This window comes from Pinus tabuliformis, chromosome 4_2 (genome assembly GCF_031772625.1).
Source record: "Pinus tabuliformis cultivar Carrire ecotype Pingquan chromosome 4_2, CPIR1, whole genome shotgun sequence".
NCBI lineage: Eukaryota > Viridiplantae > Streptophyta > Pinopsida > Pinales > Pinaceae > Pinus > Pinus tabuliformis.
Window position 1 is genome coordinate 494,965,064 of NC_142304.1, and position 14,043 is coordinate 494,979,106.

At 36.9% G+C, this 14,043-nt stretch overlaps 1 protein-coding gene across 1 annotated transcript in view; it reads right to left on the reverse strand.

Annotated features, from left to right (window-relative positions):
* Nucleotides 1-8,844, reverse strand: part of LOC149170149 (uncharacterized) — a 202,871-nt gene extending 194,027 nt beyond the window's left edge. The window contains exons 1-3 of the mRNA XM_089428913.1: nt 8,116-8,844; nt 6,904-8,005; nt 6,496-6,801 (exon numbers count right to left, since the gene is read on the reverse strand). Coding sequence (XP_089285039.1) covers nt 6,496-6,801; nt 6,904-8,005; nt 8,116-8,660 — 1,953 coding nt within the window. The 5' untranslated portion in view covers nt 8,661-8,844. The remainder of the gene's footprint in view (nt 1-6,495; nt 6,802-6,903; nt 8,006-8,115) is intronic.
* Between the last annotated feature and the right edge of the window lie 5,199 nt (nt 8,845-14,043).

Genomic DNA, 14,043 nt, shown 5'->3' on the forward strand with positions numbered 1-14,043 from the left:
GTACTGTGCTCTAGATCTCAATTTCTAATATGGTATCAAAGCCCATATTTGACAAACAAAAGGCCAACTATGTTTGGCAGCTGAGGGTGGGACTTCTTTGAATCGATAACTGAGATTGTGTAGAGAATATGTGTCAGAATTTAGGATTAGCTGAGCATTGAAAAAATTGCGAACTAGAGAAGGCGCGCTGCAAATTTAACCCACTGGCAATCTGTGTTTTTCTAATAGTTTTTTGCAGCCATTTTATTTTTTTATGCATACGCTGCAGTGTTGGTTGTATGCCTATATGGGTGTCTTCTCATTTTGGTGTGATCTGCGCAGCATCACTGTTTCGGTTAAAGTTTGAGGAGCAGCGGATCTATGCAATTGTTGTAGTTGCAAGCCGATAAGAGACATTGTGTCATCGCTGTCAGATTTTGAGGATCAAAGGTTGACGTAGGATGATTCAGTTGAAAGCTGTTGAATGTTGTTATGCTTTGCTGGCTCGATCTGCGAGTATAGAGATTTGGCTGTTGTGGTTGGGAGTGGAGGTGCTAAGGTGAAGCTCCACGGGAGGAAGCATTGACATTTATCAGATCAAATCGATCGAGGGAAATTCGCGTGTCGCAAGCTAAATTGCACAACGGTAATGATATTCAATCTCATGATCTCAGTTTGAGTATGAGCTCTATCGGCCAGAGAGATTGCATAATTTCTCCAGTATCATCAGTTTCAAGCAAATATGGTCAATCCAGTGTCGGTAACGTGGGAGAAGAATCAGATCCGCAGAGCTCAGATTTGAAAAAAAGAAAAGAGGTAACATGGACTCTCTTCCTTTAGAGAAATTTAATGGCATCAATTTTCATACATGGAAAGTTAAAATTCAAATGCATCTTATGAATAGAGGTTTTTGGAGTATAGTAAAAAGAACTAAAAAGGCTCTTACTGATGCCAAGCTTTTCGTTGAATGGTAAAAGAAATAAGGCTAAGGCTAAGGTTATAATGGGATTGGGTCTTTCAAACACTCAAATGCATTTGATTGATTTAATGAAATCGGCTTATGAAATCTGGGAACATTTGAGTAAGCTATTTGGGGAAAAGGCTATGGACGCAAAGTTCTCCTTCAAACTGCAGCTCTTTAGTCTCAAAATGAATAATGAGACATCTCTCTGTAATCATACAAATGAGTTAATGTCTCTCTTTGGGAAATGGGTTGAAATTGGTGCTAAGGTAGAAATAGATGATGCTAAAGCAATCCTATTAAATAGCTTATCTCCCAAATATAGCGACATTGTATTCACATTAAGCCAAATGTCTTCTCAATCATTAGAAGGAATGATATCAGATTCACTTTTAGCTTATGAAAAAGGGGCAAATACAGAAGGGTCACATGTTGGTGGTCAACATGAACTTGCACTATTTTCCAAAGGCAAAATGAAAAAAAACAAAGGGTTCAACAGAATGCTTCTACTATCACAAATATGGACATATCGTCTGGGATTGTAGAACTCGTGCAAGGGATATTTTAAATGGAAAGGAAATTGCAAACATGACCAACATGGATGACATGTTAGAATCAGATAGTGATGGGTCGCTATCAGAATCACCTCTCAAACTATTTTAAAAGTAAAAAAGATTTAAGTTCTTCTATTGTGTGGTGTGAGTTGATTGTGTGTTTTTTTATTGGTTATACAAATGATTGATGGTTCTTAAACTGAAAGCCCCGCTGTTCGAAAAATCAATTTTTGTATGTTTGTAATGTTGGTTATAAAAAAGGTTGGTGGTCCTAAAAATGGAAGCCCCCGTGTCCAAAACATCAATTCTTGTGTAAGGTCAAGTTGTTTGATCAACTCTTGAGCACATTGAGTATCCATACCTCATCCTATTAACTGACGGTTAAAATGGAAGCCCCGATGTCCAAAACATCAATTCTTGTGTAAGGTCAAGTTGTTTGATCAACTCTTGAGCACATTGAGTATCCATACCTCATCCTATTAACTGACAGATAGCCGAAAGTGAAATATATGACAAATGGTGGTTGGTCCATAGGATGGTTCATACTTATCGCGGAAACCCTGACGAGCCGAGATGTCAATATTGTTGATCTTGCAGAGTTCATCAATGATGGTAAGAGGCGGTTACATTTTAAATGGAGGTCAAATAACAACTCGAAGATGTGGTGGTGAAAGAGCGATGTTTGCGAAATTCGAGAGTAGATGTGAGCGCTAATGAAGACTAGTGAGACATATATTTATTTATTGTTGTTGTAATATGTTTTCCATGTAAGCATTAAAAGAGGGTGTTCGAAGTAATACTTCCATGTCATATGTAATTGTCATTGTGAGTCCCTACGCATCAGTCTAGAAGCTATTGATTCCTATGTTGTGAGTTAGAATCATAATCTAGGTGTCATAGTTCATGTATTATGTCCTATATATTTGTAATTCTTGTGATCAATAAAATATTGAAGAATGATTTGTGTTGTGTGCAATTGCACTCTGTGCTCTGGATCTCAAATTCTGATAAGATTTTCTAGCTCTTTCTAGGGTCTGTGACGTTACCTTTGATACCAATTTGTTGAAAAGGTAGAGGAGAAAAGGTACAAAAATTGACACACACAATAACATGAGCTGCGGTTGTTCTATTGATCACACAAACTTGATTTGACTTGATTTAATTATAATAAACCCAACATTTACCCTTTTAGTTAGAGACTCACCCAAAATAACTTCAACATGCAAACACACTATATTTGACTTTTCCCAAAATAAGACTGTCACACTTAACTAAATTAACTCACACTCTAAATCTAAATCACACTTAACTCAGTTTATCTCTTCATTAACTAAATTAATTCACACTCTAACTCTGAATTGCACTTAACTCAATTTATCTCATCATACATCAATCACAGAAATAATTACTATTTACAACAAAAATAAATTATCAGAAAAATAAATAAATATTAATGAAATAAATACAAAGTTGCTCCTTTAAAAAAAAAGCACCAAATCCAGTGCTACTAAGATTCACATGTTATAGATTTATATTTGAATGTAGAGTTTTTTTAACTTCGCATATGGTTAGGAATGTATATGAAACAAATTTATGGCATCAGCCTCATATTTAAGGCAAGTGACGACTGTGTACAGTAGCATGTAGGTGCTCACATCCAAACTGGAGCCACAGTGGATTCTTTAAAGCCTGGTAGGACCTCAGACGCCTTCATTTCTGATCGTTAAATTAGAGTTTTTGGTGTCCATTCTAGCATGGCATTCAACAGGTTAGAGATTTTCCTGTGTCCGAAACTTTTGCAGTGCTTTTGAATGTCCTTGGTATTTCAGATAAAAAAACATGTGAGGAACCTAACTATTGGGCAAGCGACTTGTGTCATAAGATTAAGATTGTTTCAGTTCAGAATTATTAGGTTTGACCGCAATCTCAATGGAAAATTATATCAATATGCTTGGTTGCATAGGTTAAATAGTATAAGTTAGGTTTGACCATAACCTCAAAAGTAAATTCATAAATATGTGCGGTCGCGGATATTCATTAAACTAAGTTACAGGGTTCGGAATGTATCAGTCAGTATCATGCCGAGAAACCATTATAGGGAACTTACTTGTAAGCAGAGAGCACTAATATAGTGACTCAAAGCCAAGACAAATCTAGCCACTTACAACGAACATAAATATAATTAGTGTAAAGAACAAGATTAACTATAGCGAACATAAATATAGTTAGCGTAAAGAACAAGATTGAATTGTGGTGTGTTAATAGATTTTTAATTATTTATTTATATGTTTATTTTAAAAAAATATTAAATTAATATTATTTAAATGTTTTGTATAATTAGTAATTTTATTTTTATTTTTAATTTTTACGTTAGTTAATATGAGTAAAGTTTCAACTTTAATGACAGACAAATATTTTTACCTATCACTCTAAAGTATATAAAAATATATAAATGAAATGATCCTCTAAAAAAATTCTTATTTCTCATCATTATTATATATATAAATAATAAATAAAATTAATGCAAAATACTATTATATATATATTTAGCCTTTTACATAAATAATTTCTTTCCATTTTACTATAATATAAAATTAAATTTTTATATATATTCCATTGTATGAAATATAAAAAATAAACTCCTTTTCATATTGTAGATTTCTTTTTTACGTAGATTGGTTACTGTAAATTTGGTTATTTCATTCTCTTTTATATTTTATTCTTTTAAGGTCTTTGTTGAGTTTATTATTTCATTATTTTTCCCAAATTGTTTTGAGAGACCATATAAAATAATGGTTCTTTTTACATTTTATTCTTTCATTATTATGAAAAAATTATCTTTGTGATTTTATTATTTCATTATTTTTGCCAAATTCTTTTGAGAGATCAGAGACCATATAAAATAATCAAAAACAAATCAGTGATCCTTGCACATATAAAAGTTAAGCATCTTATTAAATAATTAAAACAAAACCAAATGAACAAGTGGTTACCATTCACATACATATCAAGAATACATTATTGCTTAACCAGGTGTTGTTAAAATTTGACTTCTAACCTGGATCAATTTCTCCCCTTTGATACAAGCAATTGAAACGCTTTGAAAACTCAGCGAAATTTTGAATAACAAAGAGCTTTCACTATCAAAAACAGATTCATGCGAACCCTTATCGATAAAAGTTGCCTCATCACGTCTGCCTCTTACAATGAATAAATTATCTGTCTCGTTGCGAAATTGCCTCCGCCTGCTTTGCTTTGAACGTAAGTAGTGTGCCTTCATTTGTCCTCGCCGCCTGCTCCACTACGCCACATTCCACACTAATCTGGGACATTTAGAGACATCAACCATGTCGAACGACACATGTTCAACACCTTCAATCACTTCTAACTCCAAACAGCCTCTGACACTTAGCTTTTGAAGCTTTGTAGCCTGTTCCAGCCCCCTGATTCTCTTTAGCTTGATACAATCGAGTGCCCATAGCTTTTCCAAACATACCAGTGCTTCCATATTTGGCAGCTCCTCTAGATCAGAGCAGCCAGAGATACTTAGGATTCGAAGTCTTGTACACTGGGCCAACCCCTGTATGCTCTTCAACTGCACACATCCATTTGCCCACAACTCCTTCAAACATCCCAATGTTTCCATACCCGGCAGCTCTTCTAACTGGGAGCACCCTTGGACAATTAGCTTTTGAAGCTTTGTAGCCTGTTCCAGCCCCCTGATTCTCTTTAGCTTGACACAATCGAGTGCCAATAGCTTTTCCAAACATACCAGTGCTTCCATATTTGGCAGCTCCTCTAGATCAGAGCAGCCGGAGATATTTAGGATTCGAAGTCTTGTACACTCAGCCAACCCCTGTATGCTCTTTAGCTGCACACATCCTTTTGCCCACAGCTCCTCCAAACATCCCAATGTTTCCATACCCGACAGCTCTTCTAACTGGGAGCACCCTTGGACACTTAGCTTTTGAAGCTTTGTAGCCTGTTCCAGCCCCCTGATTCTCTTTAGCTTGACACAATCGCGTGCCCGTAGGTTTTCCAAGCATACGAGTGCTTCCATATTTGGCAGCTCCTCTAGCTCAGAGCAGCCAGAGATATCTAGGATTCGAAGTCTTGTACACTCGGCCAACCCCTGTATTCTCTTTAGCTTGACACAATCGGGGGCCCATAGCTCTTCCAAACATACCAGTGCTTCCATATTATGCAGCTCCTCTAGCTCAGAGCAGCCAGGGATAACTAGCATTCTAAGTCTTGTACACTTGGCCAACCCCTGTATGCTCTTTAGCTGCACACATCTTTTTGCCCACAACTCCTCCAAACATCCTAATGTTTCCATACCCGGCAGTTTTTCTAACTGGGAGCACCCTTCGACACTTAGCTTTTGAATCCTTGTCGCCTGCTCCAGCCCTCGTATGCACTTCAGCTTAACATCGCGTGCCCATGGCTCTTCTAAACATACCAGTGCTTCCATATTTGGCAGCTCCTCTAGCTCAGAGCAGCCAGAGATATTTAGGATTCGAAGTCTTGTACACTGGGCCAACCCCTGTATAATCTTCAGCTGCACACATCCTTTTACCCTCAACTTCTTCAAACATCCCAATGTTTCCATACCCGGCAGCTCTTCTAACTGGGAGCACCCTTTGACACTTAGCTTTTGAAGCTTCGTAGCCTGTTCCAGCCCCCTGATTCTCTTTAGCTTGACACAATCGCGTGCCAGTAGCTTTTCCAAGCATACGAGTGCTTCCATATTTGGCAGCTCCTCTAGCTCAGAGCAGCCAGAGATATTTAGGATTCGAAGCCTTGTACACTGCCCCAGCCACGGTATGCTCTTCAACAACACACATCTCTCTGCCCGCAACTCCTCCAAACATTCTGCCAGCTGGAGAGGTTCCTGCGAAACAGAGAGAAATGTTGACGTGTTTGAATCAGAAGAAAGACATTGTGGTGAAATCTTAATAGCGACTAAATATTACCATGTTGACACAACAAATTCCTACTTACCTGTAATTCGCCTTCCCTTTGCCACAATGTGTTTAATACACTGCCTGACGCTTCCAGAAACTTCAAATTCTTCATCGAAATCCATGAAGGCAGGGTCGAGTGGGGACACTTCGTCCATCTGAGCCATAATAGATTTGGTAACTCCACCCTCCTCAAAATGCTTTCCAATATATCATTTTCAGTATCAAGAATTTTCAAATTCCTCAAAATCCTTTCCAAAACAGCTTCTTCAGTAGCATCAACACCAAATACATCTTCATCATGTTCACCGTGAACCATCCGAATTCCCCGCACAGACCTTATTTCCTATTCATTGTAAAAAAAACAATCGTTATTACTGGTCCATTCAATAATTGATCCAAAAGTCATAATCTATACAGGATTGAATAATTGAAACTGAACACTTACAGAATATAACAAATTATGGACGACGTTCTTAGTCCGTCGCCAAAGTCGACGCGGAGACGAAGTCTCAGCAAATTCTATTCTCAAATCCCTAACATGGTCATGCATACGTATCCTGTCCCGACTGTCAACTTCCGCTAGGCATTTGTTTTGTAGAACTTGAAACCCCCTCCTTCCTCTCCAGCCCGAGCTGTTCCATATTCCTATGGCTGTCTCTCTGTCTGTTCCTATAAAGTAACATGCAATATCTAAGAATATTTGTTTTTCCTCTTTATTAAGTTTATTATAACTTGCTTTAAACGTATTATGGATCTCGTCCGGGAGCAGGTGTTGGAGACTGCCCAATTCGTCTTCCCAGTCAGATTTGTCTCTTCCATAGAGAAGTGCCCCAAATACTTTTAAAGACAGGGGCATTCCCTTACAAGCTACCAAGAACCGATCTACTAAAGATTCAAATCCTGGCCTTGGATACCGCTGGCTGAAGGCGTAGGAGCAGAAGAGAACTTGTGAGTGTTTTGGGTTAAGCCCTCTTAACCGATAAATGGATGAGTTTTCCACTTTTGAGCTTATGAGAATGTGTTTATCTCTTGATGTAATCAATATTAGACTATTAGAGTGCAGATCATGGATTTCAGGCACAAGTGCATCCACTTGATTCACATCATCTACATCATCTAATATCACTAAGGCATTACAAGATTTGAGAGGCTCTTTCAGCATCTCTGTACCTTTATCAACACTGTTTACAGTCTCATCTTTTAGGGTCAAGCTTTTAAAAAGATCTCTCTGCATCAAATTTAAAGTGCCTTTAGCGGCACTATCTTTGATGTCATGCAAAAAGCAGCATCTATGATAGTCAGATTTTCTTCTATTGTAGAATTCCTTAGCCAAAGTGGACTTTCCTATGCCACCTAAACCCCAGATCCCTAACATCTGAGGTCTCGCGCTCTGCTTTTGCTGCAATCCGACTTTAACTTCAAAATCTTTCAGTTTATGGTCCAAACCTGTTGGAAATTTGGCCACGTGCAAATCTGGCTTTTGCTTTTTCAGAATCTTCAACAGACGTTGAAGCACCTTATCCAGCAGATCCACCTCCACCTCCTCGCTTTTTATTAAAAAAAAAAAAACATAGATAGTATTGTGAGAAACCAACGTCTATTTCTATTTACTAAACATAAAATACTACCATATCCAAAGCAAAGGTTGAATTCTCACCCAATATTCCACTCCTCCAGCTCAAAACCACTGATGTCTGCCACCTGAGCAAGTGCATTTCTCCAATTTTCAATGACGTTGGCGTCATATCGCGGCTTCGCCGCCTGCGTTTGAGGGTCAGAAGTTTTCTTCTTTGCCAGGTTTTCTATGTCTTGAGCATATTTTCCTTTTTTACCGCGCGTCCAGCGAACCTCAGCCGGCGAGACACCGTAAAAGACTGGAATTATGGGAGCCTCTGTCTGCAACATTTGTAGGAGCTCATCTAGGCACCAATTTGATTCAGCATATCCGCGAGATAAGATCGCGACGTGGACAGAGGCGGTGTTGATAGCTTGTTTTATTTGAGAGGGAAAATTGTATCCCTGTTGCAACTCCTCCTGATCCAGAAAGGCACTCACTCCATTTGAGAGAAGGCGAACGTAGAGAGACCTCGCGAAGGTTTTCTTTGTATCAGGACCCCTGTGGTTTATAAACACTTCGTGCCACTGATTGTTGCTAGAATGAGGAGTGGAGGCAGCGGCAGCGATGGAAGACGATGCAGCCATTGCAAATTGGAAAACAGAAGTGAAAATGGTAGGTAGTGATTGTCGATGCTATGGACGCAATTTGCAGAGGAAATAAGTTAGGGTTTCAGAGCGCACTGAGATTGTGCTATTCTTACACACACATTAAGTTAGGGTTTCAGAAGCGCACTGAGATTGTACACACACATTAACCCTACCACCACGAGCGTATATGGGGGTTTGCCCCTTCTTATTCTTTATAATTAACAACACCAAGTCCGATATGGACCACTATATGCTGATCGTCAGCAACTTCTAGTCAATCTATTTGGCTGTGTAGGCCATGCACCATTGAATCTTCCAAATGAAATGATTATTTTTTAACCTCCATGAGGTTAAAAAAAATAGTCTATCGAATTATTAGTTCTATAAATTCTCGGACACGTTATTCAAACTATATGCTCACCGTCAACTAAAATAGTCTATCGAATTATTAGTTCTATAAATTCTCGGACACGTTATTCAAACTATATGCTCACCGTCAACTATTTCTAGTCAATCTATTTGGCTGTGTAGGCCATGAACAATTGAACCTTCCAAATGAAATGATTCGATTTTTTTTAACTTCTATGAAGGTCCCAAAAAAAAAAAGTTTATTAGTTTTTTATTTTTAGTTTTTGTAATTTAATTTTTTTAATGTACTAGTTTAATTTTTCAATTATTTTTTATAGCTGAAAAGATAATGCTAATAATTTGATGTTAACATATTTCTATAATTTTATGTGATGTCTTTAAATGTATCATATTTCAAAATGAAATGTTTTTCCAATTTTATTATCGCACAGACGTGCAAAATATACACATCGTTTCTTCTCAAGACTTTTTAGGCCTTTTCCACTGTCCTGTTTCACACCGAAGTTGATGCAAGTTGGTTCTTAATTGAGCAATTAGAACATTTTCCCTCCACTAAACGCTAGCTCCAATTAACTCTTTTTGTTGAACATTTTCCCTCCACGGAACGCTAGCTCCAATTAACTCTTTTTGTTGTAGTTCACACGTAGAGTTGAATTCCTCAATGTAGTACTTCTTCTTTGTACTCGACTTTTTTCCCATACTCTTTTACGAAACTTCTCCATAACAAAATTCTTTAGCTCCTTGCTATTTGTGGGATAGGCATTGAAGTAGATATTTCATTTTTGCATCTATGTGTAGTTTTGTTTCATCCATGTTTTCTTTCTTTCACTCATGCCTTCATTGAAAATAACATTAGGCCATCTACCTACCCTCATTTGCTCGATTCTTTTTAGACATCTTATGAGCCGCACCATAGCAATTGCTTGGATGGGAGTTGCTCTAGTTTCACTCAACATTAGGTACCCAACTTTTTATTTTGAACTAGCCCATGATCAAACACTTTTAGATTTTGTCATTTTGTTTCCATTTTGAAACGGGATGCTGCTAGCCCACAATTCACACCTAACAATTCACACCCATAAAGCATCATTGGACAAATTAGAGTTCAAAAATCACTTTAATCGTTTTCCAATCCCATAACTATGCATTTCTACATCTGTTTTGAAGAGCATATAATGTTTTCCACCCTCCTAAAATTTTCTTCTTTCTGCAATCCTCCCAATTAAGTTTGTTGTTGAAATCAATCCTAAGGTATTTGTGGGCGTGGGCGAAAACATTTGTGGTGAAATCTTGATTTGTGTTATTTGAACTAGTTTTTTTTACTATATATGAATTTAGCACCCTGAAAAATCCCTAAGGCACATCTAATATGGAGGAATTACCTATCAAACTTGTGATTTCAATGAATTCATACAAATTAAATGTAAAAAATCCATCTGAAATTTTTTCAAAAAATAACACTAAAAATAACTCTGTTAAATTTTAAGTAGGAGTATAACAATCATCCGTGACTCGTGTAAAGACTTCGAGTGTCTTGGTTTCTAAATGGACGGTGGTGGAATTATGGTCCGCATGCATTCTCTACATTTTACTTTTCACGGTGCGTGTATAGACCGATACGCAAAGAGAGAAGCCGCACAATTGATGGTTGTCGTTGTCACTGCCACTTTGAAGGTTGAAGGTAAAACTCGTGGAATTTTCACTAGAGAGGTTAAGAACATTTTATTTTAGGAGTTGTTTAATTAGGTTGAGGAATTTTTGGGACGGTCAAAAGTGGTTGGATTTTGGGTAAAAAAATCAAAAAATATTGTGGAGCTAGTGTTTGAATCGTGTTTTTGATTGTGGAAATAAATTCAGCACTATCAAAGAACACCTAAAATTTTAAAGTTTAACAACTATAACTTAAATTTACAAAAATCTTTATGAAATTTTCTCCAAATATAACCCAAATTTCCATAACTTTCCAAGCAACATCTCCCCCTCATTAGACTAATGCGCCAGTGGCTATTTAATCAATAATAAACTTGATTGGAGAGGGCGAAGTGGAATATTGATTGGGCGATGGGACGAAAAAAGAGAACCAACTACTCCCAAAAAGCAAAGGTAGACATTAGTTTTTGTTTTTGTTTTTCGAGGGGCCGAAAAAAGAGAACCAACTACTCCCAAAAAGCAAAGGTAGACATTAGTTTTTGTTTTTCGAGGGGCCGAATACCGCTGTTTGACCATCTTGTCCGTTAGTGGTATCTAATTCTTGACTCTGAACGTCTTCTTCGCGTCTGAACGTACGGTGGTTGCCGTGGAATTATAGTCTGCATGCGTTCTGTGCTTTTTCCTTTCACGGTATATTGATTGACACGCAAAGAAACAAGCTTGAGTTGGCACCGTGGCACAATTGATGGCTGTCACTACCACCTGAATGTAAAACGCGTGGAAACCTGAGTGAAGACAAGCTTGGGGTAGCACAATTGATGGCTGTCACTACCACTTGAATGTAAAACGCGTGGAAACTTGAGTAGAGACAAGCTTGGGGTGGCACAATGGATGGCTGTCACTATCACTTGAATGTAAAACGCGTGGAAACTTGAGCGGAGAGGCGAAGTGAACATTTTATTTTATGGGCGGGTGACTGTTGTTTAGGGATTTAACGTGTACATATACAACCATACGTAATTTTGATCAAACTTTTCACAGAGCAATTTCGTAAATATACTTACTAGCTGTACATCATAGGGTTAGCCCTACATCGTAGGGTTTGTGTGGGTTTACTTTGGATGAAGTCTAACTTCAAATCTCATATATTCAATTTTCTTATCCAAAAGCAAACGAAACCTATTATTCCTATTATTATTATTTTATATTTCAATATGATTCATTATTAAAAATTAATAGAAATTAAAAAATTCTCAATCAAACAATATAATTAATTTTAATTTTACTTTGAATTTATAATGTTTCAAAAAAATTTAATTTTTGATTTTTTGATTTTCTAACAAATCAATTTGTTCTCTTAAGCATCTACACACATATATTGTTAATGTTAACTCAAATACTCCACCTTTGCCCTGATGAAGAACCATGGTTGAGGGTTCAAACGTTGGCTCCAAGAAATCATTCGATGTGATCTCTCCGAAAAAATCTCTTCTAAACATTATGGATCACAAAAGTCTAAACTCGGAAATATAATCAACTATTTAAAAATAATAGAAATTTAAATAGTGGTTTATCAACTTTTCTATTTCTAGGGTTTTTTTAGGCTTCTATTTATTGATCTTTAATGGTGCCCCATGGAGGGGGCAGAGGGCTCTCTTATAGAAATGTCGTTGCTAGAAAAGCTAATCAATTTACCCCATGCAAATCCAACAATACCTTAGCCCATAAATCCCAATCTCAGCTAGAGGTGAATTCATCTAGTTCAATACGCAGCGATGCTGCAACTCATGCATCCGCTACTCCAACAATGTAAAATCTAAAAGGAAGTGGTTCTTGTCTTCCTCATACAATTAAAACACCCCTTCTAGAAATAAAATATAAGTTAAAGATAAATGTAAACGTTTAGAACTTTAATAACACATGTTAAACATAATTACAAAGAAGTAATTTTTGTCACATCCCCTTCCATAGACTTATCCAATGCATTGAGCAAGGGCATGACTATTACCCACAATTTCAATCTATATTCAAATCCATTGAAACCATAATCTCATTTAAAACCATAAATGTATTAAATTAAGAAATGCAATAGAAATAAACATGCATAAACTTATTAAAATTAGGGATTTCATATCCATTTGATTCCTAAATAGAGAATAACAAGAATATTGTTAGTCCTTACAATCTCTTAGGATGAAAAGGAAATCGAGAAGGGTAACCTCAAACCACTTCAGCTCAGTTAGCTAGCCCTACTGAGCGTGAGAGGGATCTCTCTAAGTCTCTTATCAGTTATATGACTTTAAAGCAACTGAGTTTTAGGCTAGATATATGTATTTGTTTGTTTGTTTGTGAAAAATTGGGTTTTAGGGTTTGTTGAACTTAGGGTTTGGAGCCACAAATATGTCTAGGCTATAGGAGTGCATGAGCAAATATGAGAAGGAGCTAGATATCAGAAGCCATGGTGTATTTGGAATATTGTTAATGTAGTATAAAAGAGATAGTGTAGAAGAAACTAATGAGCATAAGTAAACATGATTTCATTAGCTTAGGAAGACATAAACATAACTATGAAAAATAGATAACAGAGCTTAAGAAACAAGAATTATGCATATTTCACTAAAAGGAATCCATAGAAAGAAGAGATATCATGTAGATGAAGATATTTTAACCATTAAAATAAAAATATAATGAAGTACATACACCATGAACTCACTGGGCTAGAGTTCCTTGAAAATAGCTGCAACATGTCTCTATATTAGCTGAAAAGATGATTACATGCAAGCCTCCTCCACAAAAAGTTCAACATTTCTCTCTAAAAGAGAAATGATACATATAGACTCTCCTAGACCACTTGTCCACCTTTAGGAGTCGAATTCCTTGGTGGAGGAACTGACTCCAAGATTCTCTCAACCAACAAGTGAGAGTGAGAAGGTGAAACTCAAACACTTCTTGGAGAGTTTATTTAGGAGTTTGCTTCCTTTATGAGGCCTAATAAACATTAAAAACAACATATGATGTACATTTATTCATGCTTACATCACCTAGCCTCGAAACTAGTGCCATTAAATAGATAATTTTGACTTTGACTAAGTCAAACTAGAAACTAGAAATTTTACACAGTGAAATTTACAAATTAAAACACAGAAAAGTGAAGAAGCACAGCTCCAACTTTGAGATGATTTTCAAGTGCCTTCCATGGGTCAAAATTCAAAACGGAGAGAACGGTCAACTAGCCCTTCAAGTCTAGTTTCTAGAACAGTTTGAATTTTTGAATTTGGACCATGGGAAGGCCTTCAAAAATCCATTCTCCCAAGGTCACTCCAAGTGCGCAACGCGTGTCAAAAAAGGGTCCAGAACACTA